Source organism: Megascapheus bottae, chromosome 16, assembly GCF_031878675.1.
Source record: "Megascapheus bottae isolate mThoBot1 chromosome 16, mThoBot2.hap1, whole genome shotgun sequence".
Classification (NCBI taxonomy): Eukaryota; Metazoa; Chordata; class Mammalia; order Rodentia; family Geomyidae; genus Megascapheus; species Megascapheus bottae.
Window position 1 is genome coordinate 1056065 of NC_143524.1, and position 21781 is coordinate 1077845.

At 51.3% G+C, this 21781-nt stretch overlaps 1 protein-coding gene across 6 annotated transcripts in view; it reads right to left on the reverse strand.

Moving 5' to 3' along the window:
• Positions 1–295: 295 nt before the first annotated feature.
• Positions 296–21781, reverse strand: part of Mob2 (MOB kinase activator 2) — a 57677-nt gene continuing 36191 nt past the window's right edge. For 3 of the 6 annotated variants that reach the window (XM_090347137.1, XM_090347140.1, XM_090347139.1), the window contains exons 2-5: positions 8882–9042; positions 8607–8700; positions 1850–1974; positions 296–1271 (exon numbers count right to left, since the gene is read on the reverse strand). In XM_090347137.1, coding sequence (XP_090203263.1) covers positions 946–1271; positions 1850–1974; positions 8607–8700; positions 8882–9042 — 706 coding nt within the window. In that variant the 3' untranslated portion in view covers positions 296–945. Of the gene's footprint in view, positions 1272–1849; positions 1975–8606; positions 8701–8881; positions 9043–14015; positions 14104–14425; positions 14553–21781 lie in introns of those variants that run through there. The other 3 variants (XM_090347135.1, XM_090347136.1, XM_090347141.1) reach the window with 3 other exon arrangements.

Genomic DNA, 21781 nt, shown 5'->3' on the forward strand with positions numbered 1-21781 from the left:
ATCTGGCCTGGACTGCTTTGGGCTCTACCCGTGGGCCTCGAGGCCCTGAGGGAGCAGCCCTGCAGCAGAGCCCCACGGTAGGCTGGTCAGGAGCCCCTTAGCAGAAGTCTCCAGCCTTTCTTGAGAGCCCCTCCCCACGTGGGTGAACCCAGCAGACAAGGCCCACAACTAGTGGCCGTGTCCTGCCCTGCCCTGCCCGTCTTCCCGGCCCAAAGCAGGGGGACAGGCAAGGCCGCCGGGGGTGTGGACCCTAGGCCAGCGGAGCAGCAGGCTGAGGACGCACACAGGCTCTGACCTGAGAGGATTCTGTTTATTACGACTAAAGCAGATCTTGGCCTTCTGCTGGCAGCCGCTCCCCAACACGGGGCCGCGGCCCATCCTGGCCCTGCCCTGGCCCCTTGCGCAGCAGGCCCTCTCCCTGGGCATCGAAGAGGCAGCAGGAAGGGGTGATAGGAGCGAACAACAAGTGTGGGCCTTCCTGGGTCACTCCAGGCTCCCCACCCCAGACTCTGAGCCACCAACAGCTGGAACGAAGGCAAAGTGGGGACGGGGCTGGAGGAGCGGCCTCTGTGAGGGCCCGTGCCCCAAAGCAGAGTGGAGCCTGGATCTACAGCCCACCCAGCGTTTCTTTCAAAGCGGCAGAGCACCCGAGGGAGAGGCTGGGGAAGGAGGGCCATGTGGAAGACCCCACAGAAGGGAACTCGTCCGATACATGGGCGTTGAATGAATGAATGACTCCAAAGGCTCTTCGCGGCGAACTGCACTCATCCATCCAACGAGAAGGCAGGAAACGCGGTGGCCACGGGGCATCTGTGGGGCCCACGCTCATCTGTGGGGCGCAGCTCAGGGCCCGTGGCCTCGCCACCAGTGTGCCCGGTGTGCGCACACGCAGACGCAGACACAGTCGTCTCCTTGCACATGTGCTCCCTGTCCGGCCCCAGGGCCTCATCTCTCCTTGACGTGGTTCTGTGCCCCCGGGGCCCCAGCGCCAGCCCCGTCCCCAGCGCCGGCCCCGTCCCCAGCGCCGCCCCCTCCGGGGACGCTGCACAGCACCTCCGTGAGGTCGTCCATGACGGCAGTCTCTTTGGGGTCAAGCAGGTTGAACTCCCGGGCGAAGAGGATGAAGTGGACGTACAGAGTGTTCAAGTGTCCGTGCAGCTCCAGGGCCAGCGTCTCCTTGAAGTGGGCCCAGTAGATGTGGCCCAGCACGTGGAACAGATACCTGCAGATCTTCTTCACCAGGGACTCGAAGGAGCTGGGGAATTCTCTGCCTGGGGGGAGGCGGGTGTCACAGGCCTGCCTGGCCCGTGCAGGCCTGCACCCCGCCCGCACCCCAGCCCTGCAGCCCTTGTGGGGCACACTGGGCCGGGGAGCCACAGCAGCTGTCTCCTGGGTCGCACCCACCCTAGGGGGTGCACTGGGGGTCTCTGCGTGTCAGGAAGGGAGGGACAGGTTGTACTCTGCCAGACGCTGCCCCACAGAGGCTCTGGGGTGGCTCTCAGCCCCCCCACTCCGTGCTTCCCGAGAAATGGCACAGGGCCCTGTGGCTGAGAGTGGGAACCCCTGCTGTGAGCGCAGCCACTCTGAGAGTTTGGGTTCCACCGGCTCCAGGACCCCCAGCTGTGCACTCTGGGGGCCTCACCAGGGAGGACCTGTCATGTCTCCACGGTCCCAGTGTAGGGTGCAGTGTCTGAGCTAGCCTTTCACAGGGTGCCCCTCCTTCACAGCCCAGGTCCCACACGCTGAAAGGGCACCGTGCAGCCTCAGCCCCTCCCACACAGCCGCCGGCCCTGGAACCCGGCAGGAGCAAGCACGTGCTGGCCAGCAGTGGCCGTGCGCTCAGACGCACCGTATTTTGTGGGGAACACGTCCTCGTCCGTCACCAACTTCTGAACAGAGCTCATGACGAAGTCCACGTACTGGGGCGCTGTGCACTTGACCTTCTTACCCCTCTCGTCATACCAGTAGTACTGTCTGTAGGGACAGAGAACAGGTCAGGGGCTGCCAGCCCTCTATCCACCCCTAGCACGGCACGGGGGCCTGCAGCAGGCAGGTGGGGCCCCCACAGACGGAGGGTGGAGACTGCACCCCAGCAAAGCGGCAGTGCTGACTCAGAACAGAAGCCAAGGACAACGCAGGGTGCCTCTGCCCTGTGGCCAAATGAGCGAGTATGTGGCCATCTTCCTTTTCTTGACTTCCGCATGGTTTATTCTTTCACGTTAACAGGCCTAGGCCTGTCCCTGGGAGGTGGCCTGGGCTCTGGTAGGGCCTGGCTCCCTCCAGGGAAAGCCATACCTCCCTTGGGGTGATGGGGCTTCCCCGGTGTCGTGGCTGCCGGGGCCTGGCAGCACCAGCCAGACGTACCCTCCACATCCCAGCCCCGCTGAGGGTCCTGCCATCTCTCCTTTTGCAGGAAGGAGGGAATTATGGACCCAGCTGTCACACCCATTCCTGTGTGGTTCCCCCTTTCCCTAGAGCAGATGCTCAGGCTGGGGCGTGCTTCATTTCAGGAGGCTCTGCCGAACCCCAACAGTGCAGAGCACCGCTCTACTAGGCCCCACCAGCCAGGTGTGCCGCACGCCCTCCCCGCTGCCGCGCTGCACAGGACCCGCTGGCCGGGCGCAGCAGCATTTCTCTCACCACGAAGCTGAGCATCAATCTCACCGCCACACCCCATCCCTTTGGCATTGTCTCGTCTCGAGCCCTTTGCTCTGTAGTCTGGGGGGTTCTCCTGTTGGTCCGCTATGGACTCTCATGTACTGTAAGGACTAGTGCTTGGAGTAGTGTATGAACCACACAAACACACTTTCAAGTTTCTTCTCCTTTCATCAGAGACTGCACTCTGGTACCAAGCCCAGGAGCTCTTTGAGTCCAGGTGGTTCCTGGGACTTGCCTTCCATCTCCTCGGAGATGTCTTAGTTTCACACTTTTCTGCACAAGGCATGAAGTTTAGGTCAACTATTCTTTTCCCTTCTAAACAAGGATGGCAGGCGTTTGTTGAACCCACAGTCCTTTCTCCATTGAATTTCTTTGGCTATTGTATCAGAAATCACAGCACCATATTATACTAAGTTTCCTTCTGGACTCTGCTCTGACCATGGGTCTGATGTCTGCCCCCTTGCCAGCATCACACTGCCTTGGTTCTTGTGGTTGTTTAGTAAAACTGTGGACTTCTCCAAGTTCAACATTAGAAATTACTGCTGTTACAGACTATAATTAGCTCAAATCAATTGGCTAAAATCTCTGCTGGGCTTGTGATGGGGTTTCATGAATCCAACACACCAGTTTGGAGAATTGACATTTTTGTTAAGCTGCACCCCCCCCCCCGATCTATGAACTTGTTATGTATGATTCCCTGCAGTAAGGTTTCCAGGGTACAGATCCTGTGGATGCTAAGTTTATACCTAAACTAAGTAGCTGTTGTATGTACTGATGAATTAATTTAGATTTCAGATGTCACAATGTTGGTATGTGGAACCCTGACTGATTTGTGTCTGTGTGTGTGTGGGGGGGGGGGGGTTGCTGACCTTGCTAAAAATCTGATTGAATCTTTGAAGTCTCCACAATCATGCAGAGATATTTCATTTCTTCTTTTCCAATCCAGATACTTTGCCTTTCATATCCTTGTCTCACTGCACTATTTGTTGTGGGTTAATTGCAGAATTTTGTTTTCCAAAGTATCAGCATCTAATCCAAGCTGTGTGATGGGCATGCATGGAGAGAATCTTGGCATGGCACCTCCCACCGGTGGGCTTTACAAGGCGGGCTCTCACCCTTACAGTGTGATAGCTCTATCTTCCCTTCCCAATCACTTCAAGTACTAAAGCTTTATCCGTTTGATCGTTCACAGCAATTATATTTCGTTTTCCTTAATTTAGCCTATTGCTTTCAGAAGTCAATTTTAGTGATTCCTAGTTTGGCTTTATCATTCCTTTCCTTCTGCTCAATTTTGGCCAATTTTGCTTTTTTTTCCTACTTTCTTAAGATTCAATTTTAGGTCATTACTTTGTACTTTTTTCCCCCTAGGAAGACATTTGGTGTCTGTGTTTTCCTGTCTAAGCCTTCCTTTGGGTTGCATCCCATACATCTTGATAGTTTGTGTTTTCATTTGTGTTTTGTTCACAATAGTTTCTGAACTTGAGCCCTCCTCTCTGACCCATGAGATGAGATCAACTATTCAGGAGTATGCTAATTCCCAAGTGGAGATTTTCCTGTATTTCAGTTACGGATGTCCAGTTTTCCTCCATAGAGTATGCTTTCACTTCTTTCAAGTGCTTCTGTGAGTCAGGACTGGCCCGGCTTGGGGAGTGATGGCTGAGAGCCATCCTCCAGTCTGCTCACCAGCAGTATCTCACCAGTGTGCGCTGCCGTTCTTGGCCAGGACAGCTTCCGCTTCCCGTCCCGCAGCAGGCAGCTTGCTCTGGGAGAGGTCCTGCTGTCTGAGGCACAGGCCCTGAGGGCCATGCTCTGCCTGAGGAACCTCTTGCCATCCCCTTCCCAGGAGCCTCCACAAGCACAAACACAGCCATCTCCGAATTCTTCTAATTAGTATCCTCATGGCCCATCTGCACCATCTTACTGTGAACCTCCCAGCTGGGAGACAGGCATGGTGGTGAAGTCTAAGCTACTCCGAAGTTTGAGGCAGGAGAACTGTGAGGTCAAGGCCAGCCTGGGCAACTCAGGAAAATCTTGTCTCAAACAAGTTTGAAAGGGCTGGGGATTTGGCTCAGTGGGAAAGCGTGTGCTTAGCATTTGCAAGGCCCTGGGTTTTATCCTGAGCATCAAGATGAATGAGCATTTTTCTTTAAAGAGGTCTTGGTGGGGATGATGCCGAGCCCACGGGCTTCTGGCCCGGGGTACAACCCGGGTATGGTCTGGGGGTACCGTCTGGAGTATGGTCTAGAACGCAGTCAGCTAGAACATGCATCCATGGTGCTACTGCATGGCCCCAAACGATGCTGTAAGTAGAGAGGCCCCATGGTCTTGGCAGGCTTATGTTATTTGCACTTACAAGAGAAGAGCTTTTACATTCTGTTTAAATTCTAAGTATTAACGTCTTCTTTCTTTACGTATACTATGAGTCATACCTTTGTAATATCATTCACATAATTCCCATATGTCTTTTTTTTTTTTTTTGCCAGTCCTGGGGCTTGAACTCAGGGTGAGGGTACTGTCCTCGAGCTTCTTTTGCTCAAGGCTAGTACTCTCAAGACTTGGGCCACAGCACCACTTCGGGCTTCTTCTCTGTATGTGGTACTGAAGAATGGAACCTGTTAGGTCTGCCTGGGAGAAATGATTCCTTCCCTTGGCGTTCTCCTGTGCACCCTGGAAATCCCCACCCAGACTGTAACCCTGGCAACTGTCATGTCTCCCAGTGGGAGGTCCCCCAGTCTGAAGTATTTCCTCATCCTCTGAGGTCACATCCGCTTCCGCTGTCCCCCCTATATAATGTCTCACTTCCGGCCATAACGCTCTCTTTCTTCCCTGACTCCATCTTGTGCGGCTGTAGGTCTGTTTTCTCTCTTTCTCTCTCTCAATAAACCTTCGCCTCTTAAACTGCGTGGAGTTTCCTTTCCACAAGCCTTACAGAACCCAGGGTGGTTTTATGCATGCTAGGCAAGCACTCTACCACTAAGCCACATTCCCAGCCCTCCTGTATTTCTTAGTGCCATTTCATTTTATGAAATTGATCAGGTTCACTAAAAAGTACTGACATTTTCTAAAATTTGCATTCTTCCTGTTTTCTAATTTTTTTTAGCGCTTAAATATGTAATATCATTAAGAGTTAAAGAAAACAAAAACAAACGAACAAAAAGCAAGGCCCAAGTGTATCTTGTGAGTGTGTCACCCGTGGGCCGGGACCTTCTCACTAGACCAACTCCTAACCTGCTCCAAGGCTGAACTACCAGCTGCTGTCCAGAACCATCCGTTACAGCAGCCCAAGCAGGCTAAGCCTAGTGCATTCCTGTGGAGACCGCACCGTTAGTTCTCCTAAGGATCCATTCTTGCACTCAGTGCAGTGGCTCAGGCCTGTCATCCTGGCTACTCAGGAGGCTGAGATCTGAGGATCGAGGTTCAAAGCCAGCCCGGGCACAAAGGACCTGAGATTCTTTATCTCCAGTTTACCTCTAGAAAACGGGAAGTGGGGCTTGGCTCAAGGGTAAGGCGGTAGCCTTGAGCTGAAGAGCTCTGGGACAGCGCCCAGGCTGAGTTCAAGCCCCATGACCCACACAGAAAAAGAATCTATTCTTATGAACTCCATGTAATTCTGTGTACACACTCTTTGGCATCTGTTGTGTGTCCTATGTACACGCTACTCTCATGCACTGCTAGAGCCAGGCTTACCCATTAGTTATCTGTGTGCTCCTTTTTGCTTCTTCTTTCTTTCTTCCGTTTCTTTCTTTCCACTGATCTAAATTCTCTTTTCTCCCTTTCTCTTTTTTCGTGCTGGTAGTGGGACTTGAATTCAGGGCCTCATACTCTTGTGAAACTTAATCTGCTCAGAGCTGTCGTTATTCCACTTGAGCCACAGTGCCACTTGAGCTCAACTGGTTTGTTTTGGTTGGTTTTTATTTTTGTTTTGGTTGGCTGTGGGGCTTGAACTCTGGGCCCAGGTGCTGTGCCAGAGTTCTATAGCTCAAAGCTACCACTTGAGCTCAACTTTTTTTAGTATTTCATTTTAATCTGCCCATTATGATTCTAACTATATCTGTCTGAAGTTTGAGAATTACCCAAAGAATTTAAACTGTGCATTTAGCTTTTCATGCTTACCTCAGTATCGAAGCACAGTGGCTACAGGCGGAAGGTATACTTGCCAGAAGCAATTGGGCACCTCTCTTCCCACCCTGATATGGCATCTGACATGTCTTCTCCACAACCTTGAGAACCAGCCAGACTGTGGCTCTGCCCATCTGACAGCATCTGCGAGCTCAGAGGAGGACCTACACTTGTTTCTGCAGCACTCACCACCCAACCACCAGCCACCCACCCCACCCAAGTCTCCTGTGGCAGGATGCAGACACTATGCCTTGGCCTTACTCTGAAGTATATGCTTTCCAGGCACGGAACTTAGGTCAATGGGGCACGCACTCTTGCGGCCACTGCTCTTTCCATCAGGAGTCCACGTCCACAGGTCATGCACCACCATGACCAGGCATCGTGATCCACCTCCTCTCTTCTCGCCTAGACCCCAGTGTCAGTCTTTCTAGGTTATCCTACAGGGACTAGAGGACAGGGGTAGGCCCTGGCTTGGTCCCAGTGTCTCCCAACCCCAGTGGGCTTTGGAAACTATAGCCATGGGAGGCAGTAAGGAGCTTGGTAGATCTCTAGTCAATTTCCTCGCTATTTTTTGGTCTCAAAGGATTCCTCGGGAGGGATGACATGAATGATTAACTCATATAAAATGATTCCATAAAGTCAATCAGAGCTAAGAATGGAGAGGAGTTTTGCTTTCCCTGCTTCTCGAGGGGCTGCTGAGTGTAATGGACAGCATGTCTATGTGCAATTCCACCTAACACCCAACTTGAGGCTACTTCAAGGAAGCTTTCTTTAACCAATCCAACAGTGAAGACCAAGTGGGTGTGGCTCAGCCCAGGAAGGGCTGGCACACACGGGCATTTCAGATACTGCCACCCGGCAGCCACCCCCTTAGCCACACTGTACACATGCTCTCGAGGGCTGCCCTCCTGCCGCTGGGCAACCCTGTCGTGGAGTCTTCCTGAGGAGACCACTGAGCGTGCTCTTGGCAGGAGTACAGAGCACTGCCTCAGGTGGTGGTGCTTGCCTCTTCTGGGAAGTGGAGAGCTGACTACAGAATATACTCACCAAGAAGCACGCCGTGACCACCATGGCCACATGTACAGGCCTGCCACCTGCTGTGAGGCTTCAGGTGGGACCTGGGAAAAGCCTGCCTCTCATCTGAGATAGCCGCTCTCTGTGCCAAGACTCAGGAGAGCCGCGCTTCTGGGCAGCATGGCACGCGCACACACATGTTCCTATGTACCTCAACCTGTAGTGGCTCCTGTGTTGGTATGTCTGCATGTGCTGCTGGCCTGTCTTGAGGAGGTATCAGGAAAGATTCTTCTGGCCATGTCCACCTCCCTCTGGCCTGCCAGTGCCAGCCCTGGTCACCCCTACCATCTGCACGGTGCTACATGCCCAGTCACCCCGCAGATGGCCTACTCAAGCGAGCAAAGTGACTCGAGGCCTTCAGGGACACTTACCTGTGTGGAAGTGAACATGCACATACTTCCAGGGGCGGCACCAGGGCCGTCCCCAAGTCCTTGAGAAGGTGCCCAGACCCCAGAACCTGCTCACACCAGCCTCTGCCCTCCCCTGTCAGCAGCATGGTGAGCACGGGGAAGTGGGAGTGCACAAGCACTTGCCCAGCACTGTGTTCCACGGACAGTCCCAGGGGCCCACCCTGCCTGCCAGCCTCTGCAGGCTCCTGGCAGGCCCATGTCCCACTAGGGACGTCTGCAGAGACGGGAGGGCCCAACGGAGAATGGCGTGGCCTGGGACTCTGAGAAGCAGTGAGCAGGGCAGCAGGGCCCACCACAGCCTGTCCCATGGCTCTCAGCAGCGGCTATGCTGAGGCTGCTACTCACGTGTTGCGCACGGCCATCGTCTGACACGTCTCTCCTGTGCAAAACTCTGAGATTGTGCTATACTGTAGGTTGATGTGGTGGAAAAAGGTGGTTGCTAGAAAAGAAGGAGGAAAGGGCCAGGTGAGAAATCACCCCTGCTTCTGGCTGACAGGCTCATGGGCTCAGCTTGGGAGCCCAAGCCTGTCCACACCACACCCTCCCCAGACGGCAGATGGGTGTCCCTGGAGATGGGAGTGGGGGGGGTAAGGGAGGGAAGCTCGCCCTGTCCAACGCACTGTTGCTGGCCAGCCACTCATTGAGGTCGATCTCCCGGGGAAGCACCACCAGCTCCTTGAACTCAAAGTCGGTGATCCTGGACTTGGTATGCTCTGGCTCCAGGTACATCTTCTTTTCCTCTGTGGCAGGCTTCTTGCCATTCGGCTTTGCTTTAGACTTTCTGTCCAGAGAGAAAGGACAGCACGTGACCTGCTGGAACCAGATTACACGGGGCCTTGAAGAGGGCCACCTGGGTCCCTTGAGGTCATCTGTCTCCTTTACTTGGGACCAAGAAGGATGCTCCGAGACAGAATGAGCCAGGCAGAAAGCTGCCCACAGACATCAGGCTTCCAGGGGGCTGGAGCCGGGAGTCCAGAGCCGCCGGTGCCCACACTAGCATGGCTGTAACGGAAGGGCAGGGAAGTCCTTCCACTTGGTGGTAGGAAGGCTATGCTAAAGGAAAGACCACTGAGGCCATGGCTGTTTCCATGCCCAGCCATAAAGGACAGAGGGAAATGCAGTGCTCGGTCTGTACTCACTCCAGGAAAGAGGCACAAACCTCATCCTGACTTCCCTGAGGCCTTCTCTGAGGTCAGTCACTGCCCCTGGCCTGCAGTATAGGACGTGGGCTGGGCACCTGTCTTCTTGCCTGAGGATAGTGCGGCCAGCCAAGATTCACGGAGCTGGAGACGGCCGAGCTGGCCCTGCCTTCCAGCTTGAGAGGCCACATGGAGGTGGGGTAGGGGTGAAAGGTCTCTGTAGCTCTCCACGTCCTATTTTTTCCTTTCTTATGTTTCGAAAGCTTGCTGATGGTTTATTTAAGAGAAAGAAGAAAGAAAAATGCTCCCTGAATGCCAGAGAAATGTTTTCCTCTTGGCTTCTCATGGCAAATCTTTGCCTTAAAAGGTGACATGTGCTCGGCCTCTGGGGAGGGGCAGGCAGTGCCAGAACTGGAAGTGGCCAGGGCCAGGCCTGGGACAGGACAAGGATCAGTCTAGCCTTGGGACTCTTGACATAGCACAAGCTATGTGAAGGTGCAGGTGTGGGCACAACACACAGTGCCAGCCCTTCAAGGCCCTGGCAGGAGCATCTGGCCCCTGGCACGTGTGGCCTCATGCCTTTTCAGGAGCCATCAACAGAGAAAAGCCCCAAGAAGAACTCTTCCAGCATCCTCAGCACTGGTCAGGCCCTACCCCAACATATCTCTGACCCTTAGTTTTTGAGTTCTGATGCGTTCTGAGTTCACGTGCAGTCAGAAAGCTGACCCAGCCTGGAACCTAATGCTGGGCATGTGATACAACTACAGTAGGTGCCAGAGCCTGACCCTAGACCCTGCTGGGTCATGTCCCTAGCATCCTTGTAAAACAGGATCTCTCTGAGACCCTGGGCCTAGCTCTCACCACCAGGTTCACTTTTGCCTCCTACACATCTGTCCTACAGGATGAAATCTACCGGAGCCAGCCAAACATGCTGTGCCTAGAGCAGGAAGAGGGTTTTACAGTGAAGGCAGGAAGCTACCAGGTGCTGACCTCCTTCTATGCTTTGTAACTGAAGACGATGCTACCTGCAAAGTACAGTGAATGGGGACAAGACAACCTGGAAGAGCTTCTAATGAAAAACAGTCGTGAGCCAGCGCTGGTGGCTCATACCTGTAATCCTAGCCACTCAAGAGACCGAGATCTGAGGATCAAGGTTTGAAGCCGGTCCAAGCCGGAAAGTCTGTGAGACTCTTATCTCCAATTAATCAGAGAGAGAAGAGAAGAGAAGAGAAGAGAAGAGAAGAGAGAGAGAGAGAGAGAGAGAGAGAGAGAGAGGGAGAGAGAGAGAGAGAGAGGAAGAAAAGAAAGCCAAAAGTCAAGCCGGAGACAGCCCCCTTTGGCCCCAAGTTCTAGCCCCAGGACTGCCACAAAACAACAAAACCTGCTGTCATCAGCACCCCTATCACAACTCCCAGTGTGGCTCTCAGAAACTGCTCTAGGAGCTGCCCTGTGAACAGCCTCCAGCCCACACAGTAGCACTGTTTGGGGAGTGGGGAAGGCCTTCAAAGGATAAGGACAAGATGTGTACTGATGGCTCACGCCTGTAATCCAAGCTACTCAGGAGTCTGAGATCTGAAGATCATGTTTCAAAGCCAGGCTAGGCAGAAAAGTTCCTGTGAGACTCTTACAACAAACAACGAAAAGGCCAAGGCCAGGAAAGGACGGTGCCTGGAAGACCTAGCTCCCTCTATGACTCATCACAGAGATGGTGGCTGCACGCAGTCACAAGAGCACTGGCACCCTGCCACCTCCTGTGGGTCCTGCCCCTCTACAATAAACAGGTGGGCACACAGCTCCCTGCACGCTCTTCCTTATTCCATGCGGTCCCAATTGTCCAAGGCTAGCCCAGGACCCCAGATCCCACTGCATTCAGGGACACCCTCAGGCTAGCCCCAGGATCCCAGGAGCGAGTGAGGTGCAGTGCGGTCCAGTCTGCACAGGGAGCACCTGGCAGCATGGTGGGGGAGTCTCTGAAGGATGGCTCATCATGCCCCCGTGGTAAGGAAATCCCTGGATATGTGTGGAGCCTATGGTGACAGACCTAAGCATGGCAGGATAGAGGCTGCACCAAGGGGCCAGGAAGTGGGCACGTGGCCTAAGCCTACCCACAGGACGGCTCCAATCTCCTGGCTGAAAGAACAAAGGCTGCTCAGAGGTGACTTGAGGCTGGACTCCACTGGGCAGGTGCCACCCTCTGCGTGCATGCAGGGCTACTAGGATCACCGTCTCCCTGACTCACTCACCATGCCGCTTGACCCCATCCCTCATTTTCCTGCTTCAGACATCTCCTGGTTCTCTGGGACCCTATGAAACACTGCACCCTCTAGTCTAGTAAACCGTACTCTCATGATGCTATGCAAACTGGAGCCATAGCAAAAGGCACAAACCAGCCCTTGCCACCACAGCACCACCAGGCTGAGGACCCTGACCTCCAAGGAGCAGAGCAAACTTGGGAGATTTTAGACAGAGCAGAGACAGCTGTGCTCAGCAGGATAGCATTTGCTACAGCAGCCCAAGCCAGCGGCACTGCTCTAGGCCCAGGACCTCAAGGTGAGTGGTGGAGGCCATGCTCTCTACCAAGGAGTCTGGCTGGGCCTGTGCCCTCTGGGCTTCCAAAATCACCGAACCAGCAGAGGGAGGCTGGAAGATTTGGGGAGTACATAAAGGTAAGTAGAGAGGGAATGGAGGCCCTGACGTAGGGGGCAGTGGCCCAGGAGGTAAGAAGCCTGGGGACAGCTGGGAGCCATCCAAGGGCCCATGGTAGACCCCAGTACTCTAAGAAAGGACAACCAAGGTCAGGAGCCTCAAGAGGAAGAGCAGCAGGGAGCTGACCATCCCCAACCCGCTGCTTGTCCCATCGCAGACAGGTTAACACCATGGGAGTGGGGCTGGGCACAGGGGGTGTGCACACCCAAGGTCCGAGAAACACAGCCATTCAAGCAGAGAGGCCCACCTCCAGGTCAAGGCTTGTAGTGCCCTCTTTTCCAGTGGCCCATCCCTGAGCCAGACAGGACACTGTGTCACCAAGGCAAAAGCTCAGCATCCCAGATTCTGGTCCTTAGCTCAAGAGCAACATGGGAAGTCTGCCAGCATCATCCCAGCAGGCCTGGGCAAGTGAGGAAGGGGCCGACCCTCTTGCCCAGCTTCTGATGTAGTACAGCCTTGTGTCTAGCTGGGACCCTAAAACTGTTTTTGTTTTGTTTTGTTTTGTTTTTGCCAGTCCTGGGGCTTGAACTCAGGGCCTGGGCACTGTTCTTGGACTTTTCTCAAGGCTAGCGCTCTACTACTTGAGCCATAGCACCACTCCTGGCTTTTTTTTTTCTTCTATGTATGTGGTACTATGGAATCGAACCCGGGTCTTCATGCATGCTAGCCAAGCACTCTTACCACTAGGCCAAACTCCTGGCCCCCTAAAACTATATTTTTAAATTTTTTTTATTTTACTTATTTTGTCTGTGGTGGGGCTTGAACTCTGGGTCTGAGTGTTGCCCCTGAGCTCTTCTACTGTCCTACCACCCCTGGAGCCACAGGGCCCACTTGCGGTTTTCTTCCCAGCTGGCTTTGAGCATTGATCCTCAGATCTCAGCCTCCTGAGCGCTACAGCTAAGATTACAGGCATGAGCTACCAGTGCCTGGCTTAAAACTGCCTGTTTAACATTGGGAAGACAAGCCCCTCCCCCTCAGAGGCTGAGGAAGGAGACCTTCTAGACCCACCCCTTTACATGACTGCACTGCCCAGGCCAGGATGGCAAGAGCCTCGGGACCCACAAGCACTCCTAAGATGTAACTGGGACATCTCACAGGTTGACCATGACCCTCAGACAAAAGGTACTTTCAGCAGTTTACTATATTTCTGACTCAGGAGGAGATCCACTCAGCTGGACGCCACCCCAAAATAACAGAGGAAGGAGTACACCCACAGGAACACTCTCCTTCAACCCCATGAAGCCACTGTGCTCGAAGCAGGCTGTGACATACCCCTCCCTGGCCCCTGCTAGGCAGGCCTCTGGGCAACTACCAACATACACGCTCTGCACTACTGGCCATCACTGCCCTGGACAAGAACTAACAATACCACCAACTTGCTGGCTCTTCCAAATCAACACCTCACATCAACACTGGGCAGATGGGCTCGCTGGTTCCCACTGGCACGTGCTGTGGGAGCCCTCTGCGGGAGCTGCCGACAGTCACACTGCAGGTGAGCAAGAAGGGGCCAGGGTGCCCAGAGACAGGCGGTGCTCAGGGACTTGCTGGCTACCTCCTGAAGGGCACTATGCTATTTAGCTGGCTACCTAAATGGTAATCCATGGAGAGACAATGGGCAAACACAAGGGTTCTGCACTAAAGGAAAACCGTCTCCCTCAAACCCAAGGAACAGGCTGCAGGGCCCCACCAAAGACTCTCACACAGGCTCCCACACATATGGTCCCTGTTGTACAACAGGTTAGATCCCCCCCCACACACACATACACACAGAGGCTTAGGGACAGACTACCACCACAACATATCAGCAAATGGTCACAACCAGCTCCTGGCAGCACCACTGCAACTGACCACAGCTAACAAGGACAGCTGCCACTTCTCTCTGGACACTCAAGGACAGGCTCCAGCTTACCCTTGTCTCAATCCAAAATTGTCCCTGCCGGTGGCCACCAACTGGAACAATGGGGCAGTCATACCTGCGGTTAAATGTTAAAGCCCATTGTTCAACAGTCAAGACGGGCCAGGGAAAGAGCCTTTTGAGTCAGCCACTGGGGGTCCTGGGCGAGAGGTTTCCCTTCTGGGCAGCTCCCAGCTCCCTGGATGGCAGCAGGAAGCCAGACAGTTAAGGAGAACTCCCTCAGCCAAGTTCCAGATCAGACCTGTGCTGCTCTGACGGCTCCGGGAAGTTCACTTTAGCAAGCTGAGCTTCCAGGCTGGCCCTGAGCTGCCTCAGTTACTCCAGCCCCTGGGGGTTGAGTCCACCTGCCCTGCCCTGCCCAGCCCAGCCGTGGCCAGCTGCCTTCCAGACCACCCCACTGTTACCTGAGCACTCTGCTGACAGCCTGAAGCACCATTTTGCAGCGGAGCCCAGTTTTGGGGGGCTGGCTATGTAGAGTTCGGTCTGTAGGGAGACTACAGTGATCTCCAAGCATGGTGTGAGAGTAGCACTGAGCTGGGAAGGGAAAGTGGGAGCCAGGCAAGGCAGGCGCCCAGCTTCCCTCCCTCAGGAGCGCCCTCCGCCCTCCCTCTAGACCAATGAGGATGTCTGCAGAGACAAACAGCTGCTCCCAATACAGCACCGGGCCGCCCAGGCTGGAGAAACACCAGAGAGTCTGAACCCACTGCCTGTTCAAAGTGGAGTAGAGCCGCCTGCAGGGTGAAACCAGGGCGGGGACGGGGCGGTCCCACAGTGGGAAGGGGAGGGCCTGTCTCAGAGGCCTACTCCCTACTTTGAGGCCCTCCCTTGCTGCCCAGCCTTCCGTATAGTTCCTGTCTAAATCGTGGCCCAGCTGTGAGGAGCCAGGGCAGCAGCAGTGCCCACAAGCACACTCTGTGATGGACGGGGCAGGAAGCATCTGCAGGGTGGACAGGGTTTCTGTCATGTCCAGGAGGGTCTCTAACTGAGCAAGCCTTAGAAACAGGGCCAACAAGAGCCCAGGGAAGCAGGAGGGCACAGAGCTGGTTCTGCTCAAGGGAGCAGAGAGCTTGCTAAACTGGGACCAAAACCACCAAGGATTAAGAGTTGATAGAAGCATCCAGAACATTTTTTCATGAATACCTAATAAGCTGTGTGATCAAGGCCCTTTTTGGGGTTGGGGGGGAAGAGAGAGTCCTGGGGCTTGAACTCAGGGCCTGAGCATTGCCCAAGGCTGTGCTCTACCACTTGAACAACCACAGTTCCACCTCTCCGGCTTTTTGGTGGTTAATAAAAGTGTCTCACTGACTTTCCAACCTTGATTCTCAGGTCTCAGCCTCCTGAGCAGCTAGGCTTATTTGTGTGAGCCATTGTCACCTGGCTGGTCAGGCCTTCCTAAGAGCTGCTCTGTCCACAGGAGGAAGGGTGGCGCTGCCGTCACAGCATGTGTGGGTGCTGCCTGAAGACTGGCCTTTCTCTGCTGCTAGCGCAGGGCAGGGCAGGGCAGGGCAGGGCAGGGAGCAGGCAAACCTGGCCATCCAGGTCAGAGCAGCCAGGAGCCCAGAAGAGAGGACCCACAGGTTCCATCCAGGAAGAGAAGACACCTGGCTAGGGCTTTCCAGACAGGTTGGGATGGCAGGGACAGGCCTGGAGCAGGACCAGGAAACAGTCCACCCTTTCAGGCTGGAAAAGGAGCCATCCAGATCCCTTCTAGGCCACTGGCCAGGAAGCATGCTGGGAGATACAGGGCAGAGAAAGGAGTAGAATAGGCAGGACGCGGCCATGAGCTTGTACCTAATGCCTTATTTGTGGTAAACGTTTACTTTCAGAACAGGCTTAGATTTTAGGAAATTTGCAAACATAGGACAGAACCCACACCCACCTTTACTAGACTGCAGAGGGTTTGGAGGTGTGAACTCAGGACTTGAGCTCGATCACAGGTACTCCACCACTTGGGTCATAACCCTCAGTCTTTTATCCTTTTTTGGGGGGGTCTCATTTTTGCCTGAGCTGGCCTACACCACAATCCTTCTATTTATGGTTCCCACAAGGTCAGGACATTGCACTAGACTGAGGTGGGGTCTGGCTAACTTTCTGCCTGGCTTGAGTCCTTAAGCTCCAGTCCTCTGGTTCTCAGCCCGTATCAGGCAGTCATGCCACAAAGTCAGCCCCGATGAGCACTGCTAATCCTTTACACATCAGTGTGGTGTCAATAAAGATACATTTCAGGTTTTGGGCTAGTAAGGGGTTGGATTCAGCATGCTCCTACTTGTTTTTTTTTTTTTTTTTTTTTTTTTTTTTGGCTCAGCTGGTACTCTATCCCTTGAGCCATATATACAGTGCCAGTTTGGATTTGTCTGGCCCAAGTAGCTTCAAGCTTCGATCCTCAGATCTCAGTCTCCTGAATAGCTAGAATTGTAGGTGTGAGCCACTGGCATACAGTTAAAACACATACAGTTTTATTAACTGCGAGTTCCTTCACTCAGATTTCCAACATGTCCTATCCTGCTCCTGTCCCAGGACGAGCCCAGAACCCCTGGGACCTGAGTCCTGCCTCCTAAGGCTCTTCCTGGTCTCCACTCTCCTGGTTCTGGAAGCTTGTGGCACAGCAGGGGCCCTGAGCCAGAGGTGTCTGGCAGTCTTCTTGGGGTTACAGGGATTGTGAGTTCATGGGGGAGGGAGACCCCTGAGGTAAAAGCACTCTGCTCGTCCACTCCTATGAAGCGGCCCTGGCTGGGGGCACAACTCACCACTGGGACGGCCCCTCGACCTCTTGGCTGGATATGCTATGAGGTCCCCCCTGTACAGAGACCATCCTTTTCTCAGGAAGGAGCAATCCTGCGTGGGGACTGAGATGGACAAGGGAGACTGGGCTGGCCCCTGGAGGACAGTTATTTACAGGACTCACCTATAGTCCTTTCCCTATTTATTAATTGATTAGTTAAGCTGGCCAGCACTGATTTCAGGGAGCTCTTGCACTGACTCCTGGGTCCTCATCACTATATGAGTACGTCTGGTGTTTGCTCACTCTTTGAGCACTACGGGCAGCTCCAGGCTCCCGGGGGTACTGCCTGCCTGAACCCAGAATGAGTCATTTCTCCAGTGAGTCCCAACCCATTTATTGAAGACTATTACAAACAAAACCTGGGCACTGTCAAGCACTAAGCCTGCTGGATACAGACCCACAAATGTCTGTACACCTACTCTCATATCTGTACCCACTGAGGGCTAAACCTGAGTTCATCCCTCCACCTCTGCCTCTAATCCATCCAGTGAGCCAGGACCACTCCGACCTGCTTGCCTGCAATCCCTCCCCCAGGGAGGAGGCACAGAGGAGCTCCACCTCATTGACTGTTCAGTCAGAATTGTGCACTAAAAGCCTCAACAACAGTCAGTCTACCCACCCTTTACGGACTCACAGTGGAGATCAAGCTTCATTCAACTTGTAAGTTCTTAGGAGGGCATAAACCACCTCAAAACTGCAACAACACTGGTCGTCAATAAGAGAAAATAAACATGTGCCGGTGGCATATAGATGCAGAGGATCATGGCAGGAAAGTCTTCCAGATTCCATCACCAATATACATCAGGGCCACGAGTAGTGCCTAGTGATAGAGTGCCAGCCCAGGCAGAAAAAAGTTTCCAAGATTCCATTTTGACCAACGTCTGGATGTGGTGACACACACTATCTTCCCAAGCTACTGGAGAAGCACCATGTTAATGTGTAGTGGGCATACCTATCGTCCCACCAGCACAAGGAAGCACTGAGTGAAAAGCAAGACTGCATCTCAAAAGTAGCCAGCTTAAAGAAGGGCTAATGGAGTGGTTTAAGCAATAGAATGCCTACTTAGCTAGAATGAGACACTACTGCCCAAAGGTAAACCCCCGTACTGCCAAAATATTTAAAAAGGAAGAAAAACACCCATACTAAATGCAAAGTAAGAGAAAACAAAGAACAGACATCTATGAAATAATAGACAATAATAAAGAATCAATGCAATCTAAGCTTTGAAACTTTCAAGAAAATTGATAAATTCTCTAGCTAGACTAATCAAAAATGAGAGGGAAAGATGGTGGGAAAGAGAAGGTAAATTCGTATGGAGTACTAAAAGAGGACATTACGATGGACCCTATAGACAGGAAGAGGCATCAACAACCTAATACAGTAGAAAATACAGGTGAAAGCAGACAAGCTCTCTCACAAGCAGAAGTGATAAAAAAACTGACATGAGAAGAAGTAGAAAATGAAAGCTGATAGTTAAAAGCTTTCCTCCAGATTAGACAGATAGGTGACAGATACAGACATAACACAGGCACATTTCATATAATATACAGATTTATATTATACTATCATTACTATATATTTATTTCAACTTCACACATAGGTCCTCAGAAAAAAGAGGGACTAGAATAACCTCAATGTCAAAATAAGACAAGAACTTTGTAAGTAACACTACAGTTAGTATTTTTCAAAACACAGATTAAAAATTCCATGGTATAATAGCAACAAACGGATTGCCAAGAGAGCTCCAAATGCAATATATCACATAAATAGGAAAACAATCACATGATCATCTCAACTGAGGTAGAAAAAGGCCTTTGACAAAATCCAGCATCCTTTTTATAAAGGATGAAACTAGGAATAGAATGCACATATTGAAGTCAGTAAAGGACATATATGACTAAAGTATAGCTAACAACATATTATCTGAATAAAAATGAATAATGTCCCCCAAAGTCAGAAATAAGACAAGGATGCCTAACTCCCTCATCTTATTCAATATAGTACTAGAATTCCTAGGCAGAGTCATAAGGCAGAAGAAAGAAAAGTGATTCCAACAGAGAAAGAAGAAACCAAATTAGCCCCATTCGCGGAGGAGATGGCCTTGTACTTAACAGACCTACAGACCCCACCGGGAAAAAGAAAAAATTAGAATTGACAAATACCCTTGCAAAATATCAAGATCCAAAATCAATACCCCTCAAAAGGTATTTATCAGTTACATAATATTTTTAGCGTAGCTCTTTATATACCAACAGTGAAGAAGCTGAGAAACGACAACAACAACAACAAAAAAAACAATTCCATTCACAATAACCCTCAAAATAAAACAAAAAACTATCGTTAACGTAAGCAAGGAGATGAAAACTGTAAGAAAAAGATCTTGAAGATAAGAGGTGATGGAAGAGCCCCCATGCTCGCAGGCTGGCAGGCTGGGCTCGTGGCAATGATCATGCCCATGACGGCAGCCAATGCCTATCATTCTCAGTGCCTTTACTTCTAGAATACAAGTCAATCAAAAAGTCCCCGTGGAAGCAAAGCAGGCTCACACAGTTAAAGCAATTCCACATAAAAACAGCAGTGGCTGGGCGCTGGTGGCTTTTGCCTGTAATCCTAGCTACAAAGGAGGTCGAGATCTGAGGATCGCAGTTCAAAGCCAGCCCAGGCACTAAAATCATCTCCAATTAACCACTGGAAAACCAGTAGTGCTGTGGCTCAAGTGGTAGAGCGCTAGCCTTGAGCTGAAGAGCTCAGGGACAGTGCTCAGGCCCAGAGTTCAAGCCCCATGACTGAGATACTGGAGGTACTACAAAAACAAACTTCAAGTTACACTATAGAGTCATAGTCATGAAAGCAGCTTAGTACTAGCACAGAAAGATCTGAAGAACAACCAAACAGAAGACCAAGAAATAAAACTATGCAGCTATAGCCAACTAATTTTTGACAAAAGAGCCAAAAACATACAATGCAGAAAAGACAGCTTCTTCAACAAATGGTGCTGAGAAAAGGGTATCCATCTACAGAAGACTAGACCAGATCTCTGTCTCTTACCTTGTACAAAAATCAACTCCACTTGGATCAAAGAGCTCAAACTAAGACCTGAAACTTTAAATCTACCGTAAGAGAAAGTGGGAGGCTGGAAGTGGAGCTGTGGCTCAAGTGTTACCAAGGCCCCTGAGTTCAAGCCCCCCAGGACCAGAGGGGGAAAAAGTGTCTGTGAGTGTGTGTGTGGGGGGGGGGAGGGAGCCTTCTGGATGATTCAGGCATATTTTTCAGGTAAGATTTTTCTTACTAAGGCTGCAGACATTCAGAGAACAAGAGCAAGAATTGAACAAATGAGACTACATCAAATTAAGAGTTTCTGTATGAAAAGAAACAATCACCAGAACCGAGACATCCCATTGAATGGAAGAAAATATTTGCCAGCGATTTAAAAATATTTGCCAGATATTTGTTAGATGTCCAGAATATACAATGTACTAAAAATTAAATAGCAAGAATAATCAACAATAAATGAGCAATCAAATTGAACAATTCTCAGAAGAAATTCAAACAGCTAATATTAAAAAAGTTAACATTCTTAGACATAAAGGAAATGCATATCAAGTCACATCATAATTCCATCTCATCACAGTCAGAGATGGCAGTCACCAGGAAAACAAACAGCCGGTCACGGTGGCTCACACATGCCATCCTAGCTACTCAGGAGGCCGAGATGTAAGGATCGCGGTTCAAAGCCAGCTCAGGCACCAAAGTCCGTGAGACTCTTATTCCAATTAACCACCAGAAAACTGGAAGTGGTGCTGTGGTTCAAAGGGGTAGGGCAGTGCCCTGAGCTAAAGAACTAAGGGACAGCGCCCAGGCCCAGAGTCCAAGCCCCGTGAGCAATAAAAGAAAACAAACAAGAGCCAGTGGTTCACAGCTACTGAGGAGGCTGAGATCTGAAGATTATGGTTCAAAGCCAGCACAGGCAGGAAAGGCTGTGAGTTTACACTTAACCACCCGAAAACTGGAAGTGGTGCTGTGTCTTAAAGTGGTATAGCGGTAGCCTTGAGTAAAAGTACCCAGGCCCTGAGTCCAAGCCTCAGGACCGACAAAAAGGAAGAAAGAAAGACAGGGGAGAAGGGGAGAAGGGGAGAAGGGGAGAAGGGGAGGAAAGGAAAGGAGAAAGAACCAAGGAACTGGAAGTATAACTAAAGTGACTGAGTGCCAGTCCTGGGCAAAAAAACCCAGGCAGAGTGCAGGGCTGGGAGTTTAAGTCCCAGTACTGGTACAAAAGCGGGAACAAAATGAAACGAATAAATGCTGGCTGAGAATACTCACACCCACCCTCAGCAAAGAATCTCAACTGATAAAAGACATTTACAAAAAATACAAAGCTGGGGGGGAGGGAACTGGGGACCATGACATGAGAAAGGGTATCAATGTTAGTGAAGTAATGCGCCTTCTATCTGGTGAATATAATGTAACCCTTCTATTAATTATAATAAAAATATATGAAAAAAAGAAATGTACCTTCTATCTGGTGAATATAATGTAACCTTCCTATTAATTACAATAAAAAATAATCATAAAAAAATACAAAGCTACTGTTAACAGCCAAGAGACTAACTAAATATATATCTTTCCCCTAAGATGGGTGCAAGTAAGCATGGTGCCACTTCTCCTCAGCATCCACTGCAGAAGGCTGCCTGTCTGAGAAGCCTAGCGCTACTCGCTGTGGGGCCTCTCACAAGTGCATCTGGCATATCACAAGCCATGGGCCAGTGTGAATTCAGTCATTCCTATAGAACAGAAACAAGTCAATGGAAAATAGTTTATGAGAGTCTTATCTGTACTAGAACTTCAAGTAAGAATCATTTTAATAGAAACTGTGAAGCTTCTCATTTTAACACATAAAGCAATGATGATAGATATCAGAGACCAGACAGTGTAGCAATAAATTACTATGGTCACAATTGGAGACTCCATACTGTTAAGA